Genomic DNA, 18887 nt, shown 5'->3' with positions numbered 1-18887 from the left:
GGGGCATTGAAACCTGGCCTTTGACCCTTAACCTTTGACCTTTGACATTCTGGTTGGAAATTTCCTGGAGAATCTCCATTAGGTAATGCATGTATATATTAAGTTTGAAAACTAATAATGCAAGCATTTCATATACTAGTGTATGAGGGAAATAGTAAAATTTTGAGGAGTTGACCTTGACCTTTGACCCCATGACTATTGACCTATGACCCCTAAATTCCCTAGATAATCTCTGCCAGTCAGTACATGTGTATGTACCAAGTTCCATGAAGATACATTGAATCATTTGTGAGAAAAGTGATATTACAACATTTTCACCTAACCTTTGACCTTTTGACCTTTGACCTTATGACATGAAACTCTCTCTGGAGAATCTTCACGCAGTAGTACATGTCTACACCAAGTTTCAAGAAAATACCATAGGGCGTTGCATAGATATTGGGGAAATAGCAACATTTTTAGCATTTGACCTTGACCTTTTGACCTTTGACCTCTTGCCAATGTCACTAAAATCTACTCAACTAATTGTCCCATCATACATCATCCTTGGACCAAGTTTGGTGAAAGCTGCTTCATCCAGTTTTGAGTTATCACATAAACAGATAAATTTCAGGTTTTGACCTTGATCTTTGACCTTTGACCTCAATCCGATTTCACTAAAAAAACTAATCAAGTAATTGTCCCATCATACATCATCCTCCTACAAAGTTTGGTGAAATTTGCTCGATCCAGTCTTGAGTTATCATGTAAACGGATACAATTTCATCATTTGACCTTGACCTTTGACCTTTGACCTTTGGCCGATTTCACCCAAAATCTAATCAACTAATTGCCCCATCATACTTTATACTTGGACCAAGTTTGGTAGAATTCAAGTCAATATTACTAAAGTTATCGCGTAAACGAAAGTGGACGGACGTACGGACAACCCGAAAACATAATGCCTCCGGCACCACTTCGTGGCGGAGGCATAAAAAGAAATGGTGTAAACCAAAGATGTATTTTAGTTCATTTCAACTTAAAAAATAAATACCAACTGTATGCACAAATGACTGCTTTTCAATAAGTTCTGTGTATATTTAGTAATTTGAAATGAAGGGAAAGACATGCATATTATTTCTTTAACCTTTTATTTGTGTACAAATTTGAGTTTGTAAATTACCTCAAGGAATTAATCACCAACTTTCTTGGTGTAGATTTATCCTAAGTCATATCAAATCCAACCGAATGTTATTTTCATCACATTTCATCTAGAGGACAAGCATCACCAGAATATGGTTTGTACAAAATTTTGTGCACAATGCCTCCATGTTTAGTGACAAAAGATAGGAAGTATTTTGTACTTTCTGACAACTGATAGCAGTTTCAAAGGATTTTTTATTAATATTCATTTACCGAACATAATTTGACAAAAAATTACGACATAGGCCTAATGCCACACAGTCACAATAGCATTATCTGAAGCTGTAATTAGTGGAATACTTCATGAAGAGAAGAAAAAACAATTGTGTTTAAAAGCTCTTATAGACCTAGTCTTATGAAAGAAAAACAAAACAACACCCCCCCCCCCAAAAAAAAAAACACAAACAAACAAACAAACAAACAAACAAACAAACAAACAAACAAACAAACAAAAAACAAAAAGTTTCTAATCACACAGTGGACTCCGGAATGAATGGAAACATTACCTATGATGCAATATTTTTCTCAGTATGAAAAAAAATATGGCAATTCTGAAAATTTTGTGAATGGAGAAGACATTGTAATAAATTGGAACCATAAACTATGACTGATGAAGAGCTGTCTATTTACTGAAACATTCTGGTAATTTCTGGACTGATAAAAACTCACACACAGTCTGGGCAAGAAAGAAATAACGGTAAAACATACCTAAAAATATTGAGACATTTCTCCAGTCAAGCATTGCCCAATCATACATTGTAAATGCTTACTAATTGATTATTTTCACACTTGAAAACTACTTTTACAGCAATTTCCCTGTACAAAATAATCTCAGCATTTACAGACTGTGACAGCGTATAACACTGCTATTCCTTTCGCAAAGTGATATGTATTTTCACACAGCTGTATATTAAGTATAACATGTTCTAGACATGCGTGCATCTTTTCCCTCTGAACTCTTGCACATGGGCATTAGTTGAAGAACAGATACGAATGTACTCAAGAAAGACTTGACTCAACGTAAGCGATACACACTTGCAGAACACAAAACACTACGTACAAATACAAAACACTTCGTATTCTGCATTCTTCATGACACAAGATCCTGTTGGCTACAGACCCACTAAACATGCACCCGTCAGTATAGAAAGAAGAAAGTATCAAAAGGTTTAAATATCAATCACTACAAATATGATTTTTGTCATTTCCAGCAATCATAACACAATTTCAGTTGCACATTATTATCTTCCAGATTGAATGTGTTTTTTGGGTTTTTTTTCTTTTTTTTTAGATGATGGCATTTAAATTTGGTTGCTAGAATATCTGAGCGTACACATTTAGCTGTACCATGAAGAGTGAATGATAATGAACCATTCCACATAAAAAAAAATGACTGTATTGTAAATGACATGTTTCTTCATGAGTGACGGCGAATGATTAACCTTCATATCTTTAAAAACAAATTACGAAACCATCCTGAGCATGATGAAAAAATTGTGTTCATGCAATGTAAGGCACAATATCAAGCTTCACGAGGCAGGTGGTGACATATAGCAGCTGATGAGATAAAGTGATAGGTAAACTAGATTGATTGCCATCTTAGAAAGGTGCCTCTATGTGTGACATTGTATCTTTACATTATTAAAACACATATTGGGGTAACACAGGAGGTTGAAGTATCACTTGCAAAAGGCTACAAACATCAGAGAAACTTTTTTCAACACTAGAGAATCTGTGATGAAAGAATTGGTGTGATGTTTTAAGAAACACATGGCAGCCCAAGATGCTTCATTCTATCTTCTTACAGAGAAAAGAGCAACCTTATTGCCTTCTGGGTCCCTGGTCAGCCAGTGGTCATCATTCAGCCGTTCAGCTCCCGTTGCTTTATTCAAATTCCTGATATGGAATCCTACTGCAAGAGAGTCAAGGGTACAGGGCTTGCAGCCAGGATAGTGTGCCAGTGTGAACTCACACTTGTCCGATAGACTATAAGTACTGTAACGCAGCGCACTGGTGTCTGTCTTGTGCTCCAGTGCGGTGACACCAGTAAACTGACGATAGAACTCGTCCATGGCATCAAATTTACTTGGATCACGCACAAGGAGCAGGAGGCGCACGCCAGTTGCTGCAGCTCCGGTACGCACACCCCACATGGGCAGCGCCCTCTCTGAATGGATGTAGAAGGAAGTTTCATTTTCCATCTTGGACACCTCCTCAGAGAAAGACCTTGTCTGCCAGGGTGGGCTGGACAAGATCTGCTGGATCTTGGCTGCTCGCGACTGGGTTTGGGGGGTAAAGAAGAGGACCACACCCATGGAAGGGACGCTGTCGGAGGGCACAGTATCAGCAGGTGCTCCCTCTTCTTCTAAGATGGTGGCATGAGTGAAAGATGCAGAGAAGACCTCCAGAAAGGATGAAATGCCAGCCCTGGTGGGATCTCCTTGCTGCTTTGGTACACTGATCTCCAGGAGACTGCGAGGAGGGTTGGTTAACTTGGCAGCTGAAGTTTTTGAGAAAAAGAAGTGAAAATCAAAACATTTCTGTCAAACAGCTATGAAGCCCACTCAGTCTGCTTCAACGCTAGTAATCATCACTCAACCGCCTGGCTCTGTAGATTATGTTACGATCAAGCATACGGATAGTTTCTGCATTTTAAGGGTGAGGCCTACACAGATACTCAGTCATATTTCTATCAGTCTGAACACACGCCAAATACAGTATACACAGTATTTTTACTTAACTTATTATGTGAATTCCACAACTGGACCAGTATTCACAAAATGAACAACTCACAAAAATCCTGCCTCTTGGAACACACATTCTTCATGTATGGTCTCCATGACTGGAAATGGCACACTTTTCTCTAAAAGAAGGATAATACTTCTCATACCATCACTTTGCTTAGCATTCCATTGTGAATTTGATTTTGAATTCAACCATCTGTGAAATTGTCCCAATTAGTGAAATGTTGTACTGACAAAATGCATCTCACATCCTTGTGCAGTACTATCATACTGCTAGGTCATTTCTGTAGTATCTGTCATGATATATTATGCATGGAAAATGGCATATATCTAAGTAACAGCAGATGTTTTATTATATAAATCATGAATAAGAGTGTCACAATATCTTCCATTTTATTAAGAAACTATGTCTCTACACTTTACAGCCCACAAATGCTTGTACTTTAATATATGAGTCAATACCAGTGGTTATTGTTATCTGTAGCCAAATCATCACCAAAATCTATTCTCTTGACAGGTAGAAAAGCATTACTTGCTGAGTAGAAGACATTGGCAAACTCCTGATATATGATGTACGTACATAATCAGCCTACAAAGCCCCTGCTGAATCTATTGGAAAGTGAGTAATAATACTCAACTGAGTTTCAAATATTTTCTAAATGGTTAGTAATCTATGGTATATTTCATAGGCACCTCCCATACCACGTTAGAAGGGGTAATGTACTACAACAAATACAAACCTTCTAGTTGCATGACCTTTGACCCTCCACATGTATCCAGATGTCCATCCATAAAGTGCTCCCCAAGCTGCTTGTATTCAGCTGCAGACTGGAATCCAAGAAGCAGGCACTGCTGGTCCCATCTTGAAGTACAGTGATTGCAAAGGATAAATAAGCTAAGGTCACTCTCACTCAAAGCACTGAATTTACAGTGGATGGATCAATTCTAGCATGAGACATGTTAATCATTTATCATTTTTTAATCTCTCATGTTTATATTATTTCATAATGTTATTTGTTTCATAAAATCTGATGTGAAGATGTGGGTTTTTTCATGAGCTCTCATGTGGTGACTTTTTTTATGAGCTTCCACTATGAAGACAATTATTTTTACAAGCTATTCTTGGTTTGAAAAACAATATTGTTTGATTTGTTGATAATAATCTTTGATTTGATATCAGTACTGGAAGTGGATGGGGCAAATCATTTCCAGAAGAGCCCCATTTTTCTTTTCATGAAAACAACATGTCAGTAGCAGTTGAAGCAGAATTGCGATTTAACTGGCTCCAGCAAAACGGTTATCAGTCATTTCAATGGATCAGCTTAGTGACATCAATTTAAATACAAAACAAACACTTCCTATTTCCCCCTACAAATCTTAAATGCTGTCATACCACAGAAAGTAAAAAAAAAAAAACAGAACTAAAGTAAAAAAAAAAAATCATTCATATGTTAAACCAAGAGATGGCTGGAAAAATCTTATCAGAAAGCTCCAATAATAAAATAATACCATATATGCATATCAATGCAACCAGTACACAAATCGCTTGGTATACTAGGTATTGATTAAACTTACAACACTGTTTGACTATAAAAAAAAGTCACGATGAATGTCAATCTGGACATTCAATCTTGCATGAGTTATTACAATCCTGTCTTACAGACGGGACGAGTGTGACAGTTTTGATTTCTCTTACTTACAGTGCAGTGAATATATAGAGAATTTACTCATTTGGATCGGATAAAATCATCTCCATACCATCTCTACATTGCTTGCTACCTCACACCTACCTCAAAAAGTCACACTCTATTCCCTTCAGAAGAGCTTGAATGTCTCTAGCTATACGTTGTGCTGCTGTCTCGTCCAGCGACTGGTCATCAGTGGTCAACAGCGCCATCACGCCTGAACCCTCAACTTTGCTCGATACCCTCTTTCCCCATTCCCTGTGGAGCTGGACATATTGGAAAACAGAACATGAAAAAGATTGTATAAAAACACACACACACACAAAATGCTAGCAATATTGAAGATGTACTGTATGGTCATTTTAAGCAAGCTGAAAGAGAGAACAGAGAGAAATTAGTAATATGGAGACCTGATGAGATCAGCTTTATCTGAAAAAAAAAAACCAAACACTTCTACCATGCTAAGGACAATGCCTTGTATATGGCAACCAGATTTCTACTTCATATATTTTGCAGAAGCATATTTACAGCTGCATGAGTCTTGTCAAGTTTAATTCTAATATATCAATTTTTGTGTGCATATACTGTTATGTATATATATACATTGTATATTTTTTCTTTTCCTTTCTGTAACATGCTGAAGATGTAAAATTCATATTTTCGACAGGATTTCTTCTAATTAGCCTTTCCCTTCTGATTTATCTAGAGATGCAGAATATATGAAGGGCCACCTTTGGAATGTTTTCCAATCAACAACAACAACAAATATTGATTCTGTTAACCCTTCCTGTGTTTTGTTCTCTGATTGGCAAAGATGAGTGGAAACTAAATTGTCAAAGAATAGAGATTACCTAATCCCCCTATCCCTTTTGTGTCACCATGGCCTTCTGTTGGACTAATCAGGGAGGTCCTCTCTGGACTGATGCACTTAACTACACATGAGTGGGCTTGCTACTCTCTATCACTGCACATAGGTCAATTTTAGATAGATTAAGTAATCACTGAATGCTGATGACAAAGTTTGGAAAGTTGGGCACAGGGCATGTTAGGGTTCAAAACTGAAAGTAGACACTGCCTCCCCATCCCCCCCCCAAAAAAAAAAGAGAGAGAGAAAAAAAAAACAGATACATTTTATCTATAGGGTATTCTCCCCCACCTCTACCCCAAATAAAAAAGAAAGAAAGAAACTCGAAGTACCCTCGAACGTTTTCTTCTTGATCAAGTACCTTTCATGGGCTTAAAGGGTGTGTACAGTTCTGGTTGAGGTGAGGATTTAGCTTTTAACATTTTGCGAGATATTCAGAAACCACTCTGATAAGATGTCAAAGAGCATAAAATTCTAAGGGGATTCAAAAGTTTATTTGATGAAAATCGGTTTTGAAATGGCTGAGATATATCCAAAAACAAGGTGAAACAAAGAGATCCAAATAAAAGGCGTGGCCTGTTGCCTTATCACCTTTTTTCATATTTCAGCCATTTGAAAACAAATTTTCATCAAATAAACGCTGAATCCTTCTTAAAATTACATGCTTTTTTATATTTCATAAGAGGTTTCTCCTCATCTCACTTAAGAATGTTATAAACCTGAATCCCCGGTTCTAGGAACTCTACCCCCTGGAAAACCACCCTCCGGATAACTACCACCCGGATAATTACCCCCCAGGACAATTCCCCCCTAGGGCAACTACCCCCCGGACAACTACCCTCCAATGGCAATTACCCTCCAGGGTAATTACCCCCTAGGACAACTACCCCCCGGACAACTACCCTCCTAGGGCAATCACCCCCTAGGGCAATTCCCCCTTAGGAAAATTACCCCCTGGATAACTACCCCTCGGATAACTACCCCTGGATAACTACCCCCTCGGATAACTACCCCCTGGATAACTACCCCCCGGAAAACTACCCCCTGGGTAACTACCCCCCGGAGAACTACCCCCTGGATAACTACCCCCCGGAGAACTACCCCCTGGGTAACTACCCCCCGGAGAACTACCCCCTGGGTAACTACCCCCACGATAACTACCCCCCCGGATAACTACCCCCCGGATAATTACCCCTCGGATAATTACCCCCCGGATAATTACCCCCCCCCCCCCCCCCCCCGATGATTACCCCCAGATAATAGCCCCCCCGGATAATCACCCCCGGATAACTAGCCTCCCCCCCCCCCCCCCCGATAATTACCACCAGGATAATTACCCCCAGGTTAATTACCCCCTCCTCCGAAAACCAGACCCCAGATAACTTCCACCCGATAACTACCCCCTCTGATAACTTCCCATGGATGATTACCCCGGATAAGTAGGCCTACAACTCCCCCTCCCCTATAACTATCAAGAGGAAAATTACCCCCAGGACAGTGCACCACGCCAATTACCCCCTGGGTAACTACCTCCCGGGTCATTGCCCCCACCCCCACCCCCCACCCCCAATCTTACTTTTAATAAAAGGAATATCATTACTACAGGAAACGAAGTTCTTTGTATTATTTGCCAGGAATCACGGAGATGCCATACTGATACATCATCTTATGAAAACAACATCTTAAGGATTTATGATTTGTATCGTTTGCATTTAGGACGATTTATGTACAAGCTTAATTTCTCCCTCTGTATTTTGACTCTATGTTCATAAAAAACGAAGCTGTCCCTTCATATCCTACCCGGTAATCCAGTAAATGTCAATGCCTTTAACCAAAACTATTTTCGCTAAATCTGTATTTTCTTTTACTGTTCCGAAATCTTGGATTTCTCTTGATAGTATAGTACGTAAGTATAAAAAAAAAATTAAGTTTGAATGCCTTTACCAATGAACTAAAGACATTTTGAAGAAATGTTACATTTCAGAATGAGTTAAACTTTTTGCAATATGTTTTTAACCACAATCGTCTATCGTTTACCACAACTCTATGTAACACTTCTTTATTTTGAGGCGCTTATATCTCATGCCTCACGTGCCCTGGTTTTGACCCATCATCTTCCTCTTCCCTCTCGATTTTCTCTGTCCACCGTGAAGGTAGTCTATTCCTGTCATTCATAACTCACCTTTCCTCTTTCTCTCATTACAAGGGATTTATCTCGTGTGTGTTCATGTGCAGTGCACTCCCGTTAAAACGAAATGCTCAGGACCGGCAGTTGTTGTTTTTTTTTTTTCATTTTAACGAAATTTCATTATAACCGAACAAATATAATATGCAATGTATAACGAAAAGAAGGAAACCACGCATAAAAAATTATGTTTGTTGAATCCTCATCATACGCTGGAAAGCTATGTGAAATGGGAGATTATCTTTTTAATTTCGTTTAAATATTACATTTTAAAAAAAGCATAAAGTTGTTTGTGTTGTCACACATGTGTAGAAAATGACGGTGTACGATTTGGTTACAGTTCGCTATTCCAAAGGTTCTTTTCTTACTAAAGTACGTTACTCCGAAGGCTCCTTATTCCGAAGTTTCGCCATCCCCGGGATTCCGATGGTGTGTTTATGTAAAGGTTCGCATTTCCGCAGAATCATTATTCCGAGAGTTCATAATTTAGATCAAAATAATAATAAAAACAAAATTGTTCATTTTCCGAAGGTTCGTTGATCTGAAAATGAAATGAGGTTCGTCATTCTGAAGGTTTATAAATCAAAAAAAGAGAAAGGTTCACTATTCAGAAAGTCCGTTGTTCCGAAGGCTTTTTCATCCGAAAATGAAATAAGGTTCGTTATTCCGAAGAAATTCTGTTAATGAAAAAAAAATGAGAAAGGTTTGTTATTTCGAAGATTTATTTATCTTAAGACGATTATAAGAATTGTAATTCTTAAGCTTTGTTAGTGTACTCTCCTTTTTCCACCATGGATTAACGATACTTTTTGTAATGTTCCGATTAACGAACGTTTTGAATTCCTGTCATTTTCGGACTAACGAACCGTATAAGAATAAGAATAAGGACCATATTTTATTACCGGATTAACGAACCTTTGGAATAACGCCAAAATGTGCTTAATAACAAACCCTCTTTCACTTCCGAACTAACGGACATTCAGTTGTATCAGAATCTGTGTGTTTTGTATTAAAGGACTTCGGAACAATGAAACAAACCTTATCTGAATTCAGATTATTGTATTACAATAACGCAAGTTCCCCTCGGAAACTGTGCGTGATACACGGGAGTGAACATTCAATGATGCGTTCGCTCATGCAGAGACGCTTTAAAAATGCTTGTTCCGCTATGCATTTTCGAATGCGATCCGCATTTCGTTATAACGGAGCACATTTCTTTTGTTTTTCTTTGTCAGTGGCGCTCAGAAAAGACTTCGTGATAACGAAAATTTTGTTATAACCGTCTTCGTTATAAGCGAATTTTGTACCATAGACTTTAATGGCGATAATTTTGGGACCAGAAGTTTTGCTTCGTTACAACGAAATTTCGTTATAACCGTGTTCGTTGTAACGGGAGTGCACTGTATCTTTATTTGTGTACTTCGTCTCTGTCTTAATGTGCTTTCTTTGTATTGTTTCATCAATTTTGTAACTATTTTACTGTTATACCGTTAACGCTCATTTCAGAATTGCCCTACTGCATTATTGGGCATTAACAACTAGTATATCAAGGATGTGGGAAGAGATTGTCACCTCCTTGGTATGATCACCGCAGAGCATTACCTCCCTTGACAATTACTCCTTATTAAAATTAGGCTCCAAACAATCACCCCTCTTACAATAACTCTCCCCCAGAAAAGTACGTCTCTCAATGTTATTTCCGAACAACGTTTGCTATTTGAATTGGAAAAAAAAAAATCATATCATCTGGTTTTGGTCGAGACCTAACTTCAGGTTTTAAACATCTTTTGGGTGAGATAATTAGAAACCCCTCACGAAATATTAAGGAGCATGTTATTCCAAGAAGGATTCAGGTTTTTGTGAAAAAAAAAAAACTCTTGAAATGGCCGGGATAAAACAGAGCAGCCCTATAATGTAAAAAGGATTCTGTCAACTACAACTCTCTATAGATCTATTCAAAAAGAGGGTGCAGGACAAAAGACTTCGTTAACAACTAGGGGTGTTTTGTATAAAAAAAAGTAATACCGTTAAACTCGTAATATTTTACTCTTTCTAATGAGACTAACCTATATTTGAACTGGATTTCCTCTGAAAGTGTCGAGAACATTTAATTTGAAAACTAGCACAATTCTACTTGTATGTAAAACAAGCTGTAATTTTACTCTTATGACAGATTAGGGCACCGTTTGATAAAAGTTGCCAGTTATGACATCTTGTTAGTCTCTAATAATTTCAATAAAACCATGGGTTCTGCTTGATTGATAAGCTCGAGTCACTGACTTGTTACCATGGACCTGCTTTGATCGACCTCCAACGATTGGTAATTGTATGGAACTGACAGCTTGTCAGGACTGATAACTTTCATAAAACCGTGCCCGGATCCTATCAGAAATTATGGCTTTATATCGAAGGGTCCCTCGCTAATGTTAACGGAATATGAATTGCAGTGAAATCAACTCTCCTTTTCTTATGTTTATCGTCTAATGTGTTATAACGGTAGAAAATGACAAGCCAAAAGAGTAAATGTGACCGTGCACCTCAAAACGAACATAAAGTCACACACACTGATTTTGCGTGAGGACTGAAAATAAGTGAAATGGGTCAACCTAGCCGAACTTGACTTTTTCATATTTTCTGAAAGAGCGGGTCTTCTTTTACATTATGCTAAAATTTGGTATCATAAAACGGGCAGGAAAGTGTGTGTTCTTTTTTGGTAGAATAGTGTGATTAGGCATGTCTTTAGAATCCCTTTTTCATTTCTGAAAAACCTTGTCCACACTCTTTACTTTCAACTCTAATAACTTTTGAAAGGATAGTGCTATACTGCTTTGAAAATTGGCATTAATTATGGACAGAATGTGTTAATGAGGCATGCTTAATTTCAGTTTAATCTGATAATCCCTTCATTGTTGTTAATCTGGTGGTTTACTTCCTGTTTTTTGTCCCATTCATCGCACAGCCAGCACGGTTTGGTAAAGATTAAGCGCTTGAATAGACACTGTACTTCAGAGCCTCTTTTCTCAGTTCCCACTTTTCCTGAGTTTGTGCTTTCTTTCCAATATTTAGATAGGTTAGGAGAGTCCATTTGATTTGAGTTATACATCATTTTAAAGCTTAAAGTCTGCTCTTTCAGAATGTGGTCTTAACTATAAAAATTCATATCTAGCGACTTTTTGTTTGTTTTGAGGTGTAGGGTCACAAATGATGACAGTGTAAGAGAAAGGTGCATCTTCTGATATGGTGTTATGAACTTATGGAAAAATTACAACGGGTGGTAACTTTCGGGGGGCGGGGAGGGAGGGTTGTCCAGTAGGTAAGTATCAGGAGGGGGCGGGGGGGGGGGGGGGTTCGGGGTATGGTTATGGGGGGGGGGTAGTAATCCGGGTGGTAGTTATCCTGGGGGTAGTTATCCGGGGGGTAGTTATCCGGGTGGTAGTTATCCTGGGGGTAGTTATCCGGGGGGGGGGGGGAGTTACCCAGGGGGTAGTTCTCCGGGGGGTAGTTATCCAGGGGGTAGTTATCCAGGGGGTAGTTATCCAGGGGGTAGTTATCCGGGTGGTAGTTATCTGGGGGGTAGTTATCTGGGGGGTAGTCATCCAGGGGGTAGATATCCAGGGGGTAGATGTCCTAGGGGTAATTGCCCTTGGGGGTAGTTGCCCTAGGAGGGTAGATGACCGGGTGGTAGTTGTCCTAGGGGGTTATGGCCCTGGAGGGTGATTACCCTAGGAGGGTAATTGTCCGGGTGGTAGTTGCCCTAAGGGGGAATAGACCTGGGGGGTAATTGTCCGGGTGGTAGTTATCCGGAGGGTAGTTGCCCAGGGGGTAAGTGCCCGGATACGGAATCCCCACCTCAACCAGTACTGTACAGTCCCTTTAACTACTTGTGCCTAGAGATGAAGAAAAGAAAATATTTAGCAATGTTTCTTCATGGTCCTTACCCATGGGCCACCTGTGAGATAAGTGCAGATTTGAACAACTTGAGATCCTATGTTACAGATGTATCACCTTACAGATGATGCCTACTATTTTCTAAGTAATACACACATACATGTATCAGTTAGGTACAGATTGTAGAGGATTGACTTAAAAAGTGCTCAATGCTGTAAAGTAGAGCATGATAGCCCCAGCATGAACTGTCGGTAACAGACTCAACCACTGGTATGCCTATAGTTGTATATAATGAATATATATTGCCATCATGACGAAAGTGCTTTTTTGCATTGGTATCAATGATTAAATTCCTTTGCCCCATTGAAGTCTGCATGAAATGAGACCATCCTGTGACACCAACTGCCATTGTATAGAGATCTATGTGTATTCTTGATTATTTCAGTAGGTGTGTATGAGCCTTGATACATGAGACCTTGATAATGCAAAGAATTTGGGAACTTACTTAATAATTGTGATATTGTGTCATATGGGGATCTGCTCCAAGGCCTAGCTAAAGTCTCCAGTACAGTTCGAACAGTTTGTAAGCTCCATTCACATGTACACCACTATGTATGAGTCAAAGACACATGAACCTAAAATTGCTCTACAATGTATCTGCAGCTCCCCCCCCCCCTTAAGAAAAAAAAAAGTTCAGATTTTTCTCCATGCATTCAGACAATGAACAACTTCAGATGAGTTGGAATTTGCCGAGTAAAATATCAGATAAGTTTCAGGGAAAATCAAGTCTCTATTTTGTGAAATAAACAAGAATTTTACCCCTTAAATTGAACTACAGGTACAAATTTTGTTTCATCAGACTGTGAACTGCTAAGCTTTAGCTTCACTCACTCTGATCATACTTTATTCAAAATGAAGCAAACCTGAACAAGGTATGGATTTTCACTTTAGAGTCACTGTTCACTAATTATTCTTCAAAGCATAGTCACCACAAAATATCATTGTAGCCTTCACTATACATGTAGCAGCTCTGTTTAAACCTTACACATTGGACCCACTATTACTTTACCTTGTGTTATATGTACAAATATATGCCTTTCTCTCCCATCCCCATCAAGCCAGCTTTTATTTTCCATTGTTGGCATGGAAACCTTTTTTTTTTTCCTCAATTACCATCTCAGATACCCCTTAGTTATCAACAACTAAATCTAATATGATACTAGTGTGGCAATTAACGTAGCAATATTAGCAGATGAAGTGCACAGGTTCTACTACACTAGCACACGCACACATACTCTCACTTAATACACTCACAAATTCACACACTCAACTCGCTCCATCAATCTATTGTGTTTGTCTTGTGATAAATTGGGGGGAAGGTCAACACATGAGTCACATCATTATTTAGACAGTGCATGAGAGTAATAAAGCACTCCATGACAAAGTGATGTTCTGATGTCACAGTCCAAATTGCTCTTATCACATAGATGAAGAGACAAACATAAAGAGAGATGATGTTTGTCTGCTGGATACATACAGCTGTACACTGTGTGTAAGTACACTGCCATGTGACAACTACAAATCCACAAAATACCACCATGCATGATAATCATGAAAGCTACATGTACTGTACTTCCCCACATGTAGAGCTACATGCATTGTTTTGTATGCCACAAAATTGCAAATGGTTTTGAATTCTTCCCTGGCCTGATTATGGTAAGAGCGCATAGTGCATAGTGCAATTCACAATTTTCCCCTTTACACTGCTACAACAATGTAGTACAATATTAGGCCTACTCTTACTAAAGCCCTTGCTGCCATACCTACATTTTGTACATGTACTTTCCTCAGCTAGTGTATTAAGTAGTCTACGGACTCAAAATAGAAGGATTATACACATATATATACAATTTGTAGCTGTGTTAATTTTTATACCCCATACACGTACAGTACATGAACAGGAAAAAGTACATGTAATTACGTCAAAAAGAAACTATCACTTGCATCCTGTTTGTTTAGTAATTTTACATCTACAATTAGCTACTCACGGTTTACAATACAATTCTGTGCCTCAATTTTCGATAATAAAAATAATAATAATAGAAATAATATCTATAACAATAAAATGATTTGTTGAGCACAGAAAACATGTATATTCTACTGTGCTGCAAGGACAGGACAGGCCAATTTTGCTACAATAGGCAATTCCCAAATGCATTTGTCAGAATATACTTGTCCGAGTATACTCAGGACTTGTCCTCAATGTTATCTTGATGTGCTGACTGTACATATGATATCTGGTCATTCAAATCAATGTACCAATGTCCTCAACAACAAAACATGAACAAAGAAGGAATCATCTAAATTGTGGTAAAGTGATCTTAGAATGTATCTTATCTAGTGATGACAGCACAAAAACTTTGAAAATTCATAACTTTTGAATTGAAGTCCAATTTTCCTCAAACTTTCACTGATGTGTGATATTGCTGCCTTTACTCAATCCACATTTATATTTGGGCTTCAGTTTCCTTTTAAGAAAACTGTCCATCTTTATAGGGCAATCCCAACGACATGGTACTCACTAAGCAACAGGCCCTGGCCACTTGACTTACAATGTATTTCTTTCAGACAGCAGAGGAATATTACCCTTAACACATATGTCAGTAACAAGTCAAACGAGTGTGTACTTTCATCATATTTTTATGGAATTTTGTGGAATTCTCTTCATATCTTCTTTATCATCGTTTTCCATGCATGACGTCACAAATTGTCTTTTAATCTAGCGATGGCCACATCCCAACTTTCAAATTGTGTAACTTTTGAATGGATTGTCAAATATTCATCAAACTTTCACTACCCGGTATCTGTTATTGCTTCATTTGCTCAATGCAGACACATGTTTCACCTTATGTACATTGTATGCATAATTTGGGTTTCATTCCCATTAAACAGATGTCATTTCACTCTTGAGCTCAGCTCAAGGCTCCTTAGAGATGAATAGAATAAGGTGTAAGTATTTCTCAACAGTTCCAGATATTTAATGACCAAGTTTCGACATCAAATTGATTCTTACTGATATATTTTAGATTGTTCTCTCCTGTTTCAGCTTCTCCATAATTCTCCACAATTCAACCCGAGGTGCTCCATTGTACAGTTGTACCATGAGCACCCCTAGTGAACAGCATACTGTCTTTGTATGATTGAAGAAAAAAAACCACAAAAAAACAAATTCAGGCACCTCTAAAAGTGCCCATTTCACAAGCAAAATAGGCTGGTGCTTTTGTGTACTAATAAACTAAACATTTCTTCTTCTTTTTTTAAATCTAATTTATACCTGCCATAGAACTTGCTCATTTCTAGACTGTTTCCATGGTCTTGGAAAGATTTCTTTTTTCTTTGTGTTTATCTCCTTTCCATGGCTTGTTATGTTTTCAAAACAAGTCTGTGAGGTACTGTGCATGTGCCATACTTCATGAATATTCATAATTTGTTCATGACTGGTACGGTAGAAAAAGAGTTTCAATGCACATCATGTACAGCTGTAGCTTTTTGACTACATAAAGGCCCTCTCGCTGTATGGTGGCGAGTGATTGAGGTCGAGTGAATTGAGCCCAGCCAAGAGTGATGGGGCTCCTTGTGCTATTGCACTCAGCTGGGCTTGCCTCTTCGTTCACCCAAAAAGCAATACCGTACACAGTGAGAGTGCCTTGTCAAAAGGCTGTACTGCCCTGGGTTTGGGCTAATAATACACAGATACTGTATGAAAGCAATGGATGGCTAGCGCATGTGCACAGGTTCCAAATCTTTCAAGTGGACAGTTGTCATACTACAGATTTCACTTGACCGAATCAAGAAAAATCATGAATTTGGACAGTAAGAGACTAGTGGAGGAACCAAATTTTTTATGATATGAGTGGCTTACAACTAAACTACATCTGTACATATGTGTGTATTCAAATTGAAAATGATTCAAATTTGACAGTTACAAAATGTACATTTCATGTCCAATACCACCACATACAAGACACCAAATGCTTACATCTGCAGCCGAATTCCAATTAAACTGTGGAGCTGTGGCAATTATTTATAAATACTGAAAACATTGTCATGAATGTTGACAGACGCTTACACTTGCAGGATACATTACAAGTTTTGTGTACATGTATTATGTAATACATTTATAAGATACTGCAAAAGCCTAATATTTTGTGAAGTTTTTATTTTTGCGAATTGCGCGAGTCAGGAACTATTCGCGAAATTAAGAGACACGCGAAAACATTGACTTTGATCTCGATGTGGATGTGACGTACGCATCATGTACATTTCTCCGTTCAGTACAGGACTCCACGATTGCAAATTTAACCACTTGCGAAATCGTCGGGAATTCCCGATTTGCAAAAATTTAGACTCACGAAATAAATGGCGTATACAGTATGAGATCTTTATATTCGCTCACTACCAATACTGCCTGTAAGTGCATGGGTTCATTCTGCTTGACGTACACGAGCTCTACTACAGTAGTAAATTTACTGCACTGAATTGTCAGGGTTTGGTGGCTTCCACTGCACTGCACCTGAACTGTGGCCTCCTCAGCCCCTCTAACAACAGACAGATTTCTTCCATTCACTTAGCTGTGCGGACTGTGTGATCTATCTCGGCGACACGTAGGTAAGTTCAGCAGTTTGAACATGAATGCTTTGCGAGCATATCTTGTACTCAATTGTAGACCTAACAGTGGAGATAGAAGCCCATTTTCCCTGATAAAGCATGCATACAATTGTAATGGTGTGTAAAGAATCATAAAATTGGTGAGCTTGACCTGTTTCTTGAGTATATAAAGGTAGGCATGGCAATTTCTGTGATCTATTTGTGCGGTATATAGGTGCCAAACTCGAAAGAAGAACCACTAGAAGTTCAAGTGCCAAAGGAAAAGTGTTACTTTTTGCACTTCTGAATTTAAGACCGACTCATTAAATATTCAATAACTGTCAATATGATTTACGGAAGACCCAAACACAATTCAAAGTGCAAACTGACATGCATTAAGATTATCAACTTCATTCATTCATTCACTCATTCATTCATTTGCATTTCATTCATTCATTCATTCATTCATTTCTTTATTGGTCTACGTCAGCCATAGAAATTTGGCTTCCACTGGCATTTAATACAAACACATTTTACATCACAATTACATGATTACGTCTATGATAAGCACAATGAATACAAACAACACCCTACAACTCTAATACACAATTATACATATACAATATTCTATATATATCAAAACATTAACAAAAATCAAAATAATCGCCTTCACAATTTATATCTGCGGACTATTTTGATCTTATCATTACTAGCGTTAATAGTTTGAATGGACTTCAACACAAATCACAACATGTCATGTGTGATTGATCGGCAATGGTATACCGGTAATTATCTCCCAAACAAACACATGGACGGAAAATGAATCGCTTGCGTTCTTACCAGTCGGTATCGTGTTGCAGGATTTGTCACCTTCTGGAAGCTACTCATATCTTGGGAGTGAGGAGAAAATATCCTGTTCTGGTAAAATCGAGGTGGGATATCGGCAGTCTTAACTAAATCGATAACAGCTCGAGCGTAATCAGTTTCGTCTGCAGACGATGACAGCTCGCCTTCTAAAAATGTCCCATCGCAGTCCTCCGGTACCCCAAACCTTGCCATTTTCAAGCTACAAGAAGAACTTTTCTTTGTGGTAAAGTATTAGAAGGAGAGAGTATTAACGAATACGAACGGTCTTCTGAAAGTACGAAGGGCCTAGACCAGGAAGACAACATCGGCGATACAAACGAAAATGACCTCCACAATAATCTACACCACTACACCTGAGAGAGCCAGGCTTATCAGCTATTCAATGACTGGTTGTTCGCCACAGGGGCAGCATGCAAGGGAGCTGGTCGGGAAACAGAATAATTCGGCCTCCGCATTAGTCAGTCTAATATGAATCGAATCCTTCCTTGGACAACTCGGATTGGCAGCGTTGCTTTTGGAGCGTGTCAAAAATTTCATCTGACGGAATTATCAAGAGGCTGTGGCTATAGCACACACTAAAAACGCTCATAAGTACAGATAATTCATGAAGACAATGGAGTCATATATTATACCTGAGTTTGGCAATCTGTAACATTGGTAAATTCCTAGTGACATAACTTAAATAGATAATTAAATGAATTAGATGGATGGACTTAATTGGCAAACAACAGAAGTAAAGAAATACAGATATGTATCTAATATCATTACCACTTTTCTACTACTTGGGTCCAACTTTTACTATTAGTATTATCATCAGAAGCAGT

General features: G+C 38.4%; 1 protein-coding gene across 1 annotated transcript; it reads right to left on the bottom strand.

Annotated features, from left to right (window-relative positions):
- Window positions 1-1739: 1739 nt before the first annotated feature.
- LOC139744701 (uncharacterized) lies at window positions 1740-18255 on the bottom strand. The gene is made up of 4 exons (XM_071655124.1): window positions 18037-18255; window positions 5717-5877; window positions 4667-4788; window positions 1740-3682 (listed from the first exon to the last, which is right to left on the bottom strand). The coding sequence occupies exons 1-4, from the start codon at window positions 18253-18255 to the stop codon at window positions 2976-2978; spliced, it is 1209 nt and encodes a 402-aa protein (XP_071511225.1). The 3' UTR covers window positions 1740-2975.
- Between the last annotated feature and the right edge of the window lie 632 nt (window positions 18256-18887).

The sequence above is a fragment of the Diadema antillarum genome, unplaced genomic scaffold (assembly GCF_040938485.1).
Source record: "Diadema antillarum isolate AM-2024a unplaced genomic scaffold, OU_Dant_1.0 seq00001204_RagTag, whole genome shotgun sequence".
Lineage (NCBI taxonomy): Eukaryota > Metazoa > Echinodermata > Echinoidea > Diadematoida > Diadematidae > Diadema > Diadema antillarum.
Note: the sequence above shows the minus strand (reverse complement) of the source record. Positions and strands in the feature narration are given on the sequence as shown.

Coding starts and splice junctions, on each gene's coding strand:
- LOC139744701 (XM_071655124.1), bottom strand. CDS start 18,255: ATGGCAAGGTTTGGGGTACCGGAGGACTGCGATGGGACATTTTTAGAA. Junction 5,878..18,036: donor CTGCAACACGATACCGACTG/GTAAGAACGCAA, acceptor CAATATGTCCAG/CTCCACAGGGAATGGGGAAA. Junction 4,789..5,716: donor ATAGAGTGTGACTTTTTGAG/GTAGGTGTGAGG, acceptor CTGTACTTCAAG/ATGGGACCAGCAGTGCCTGC.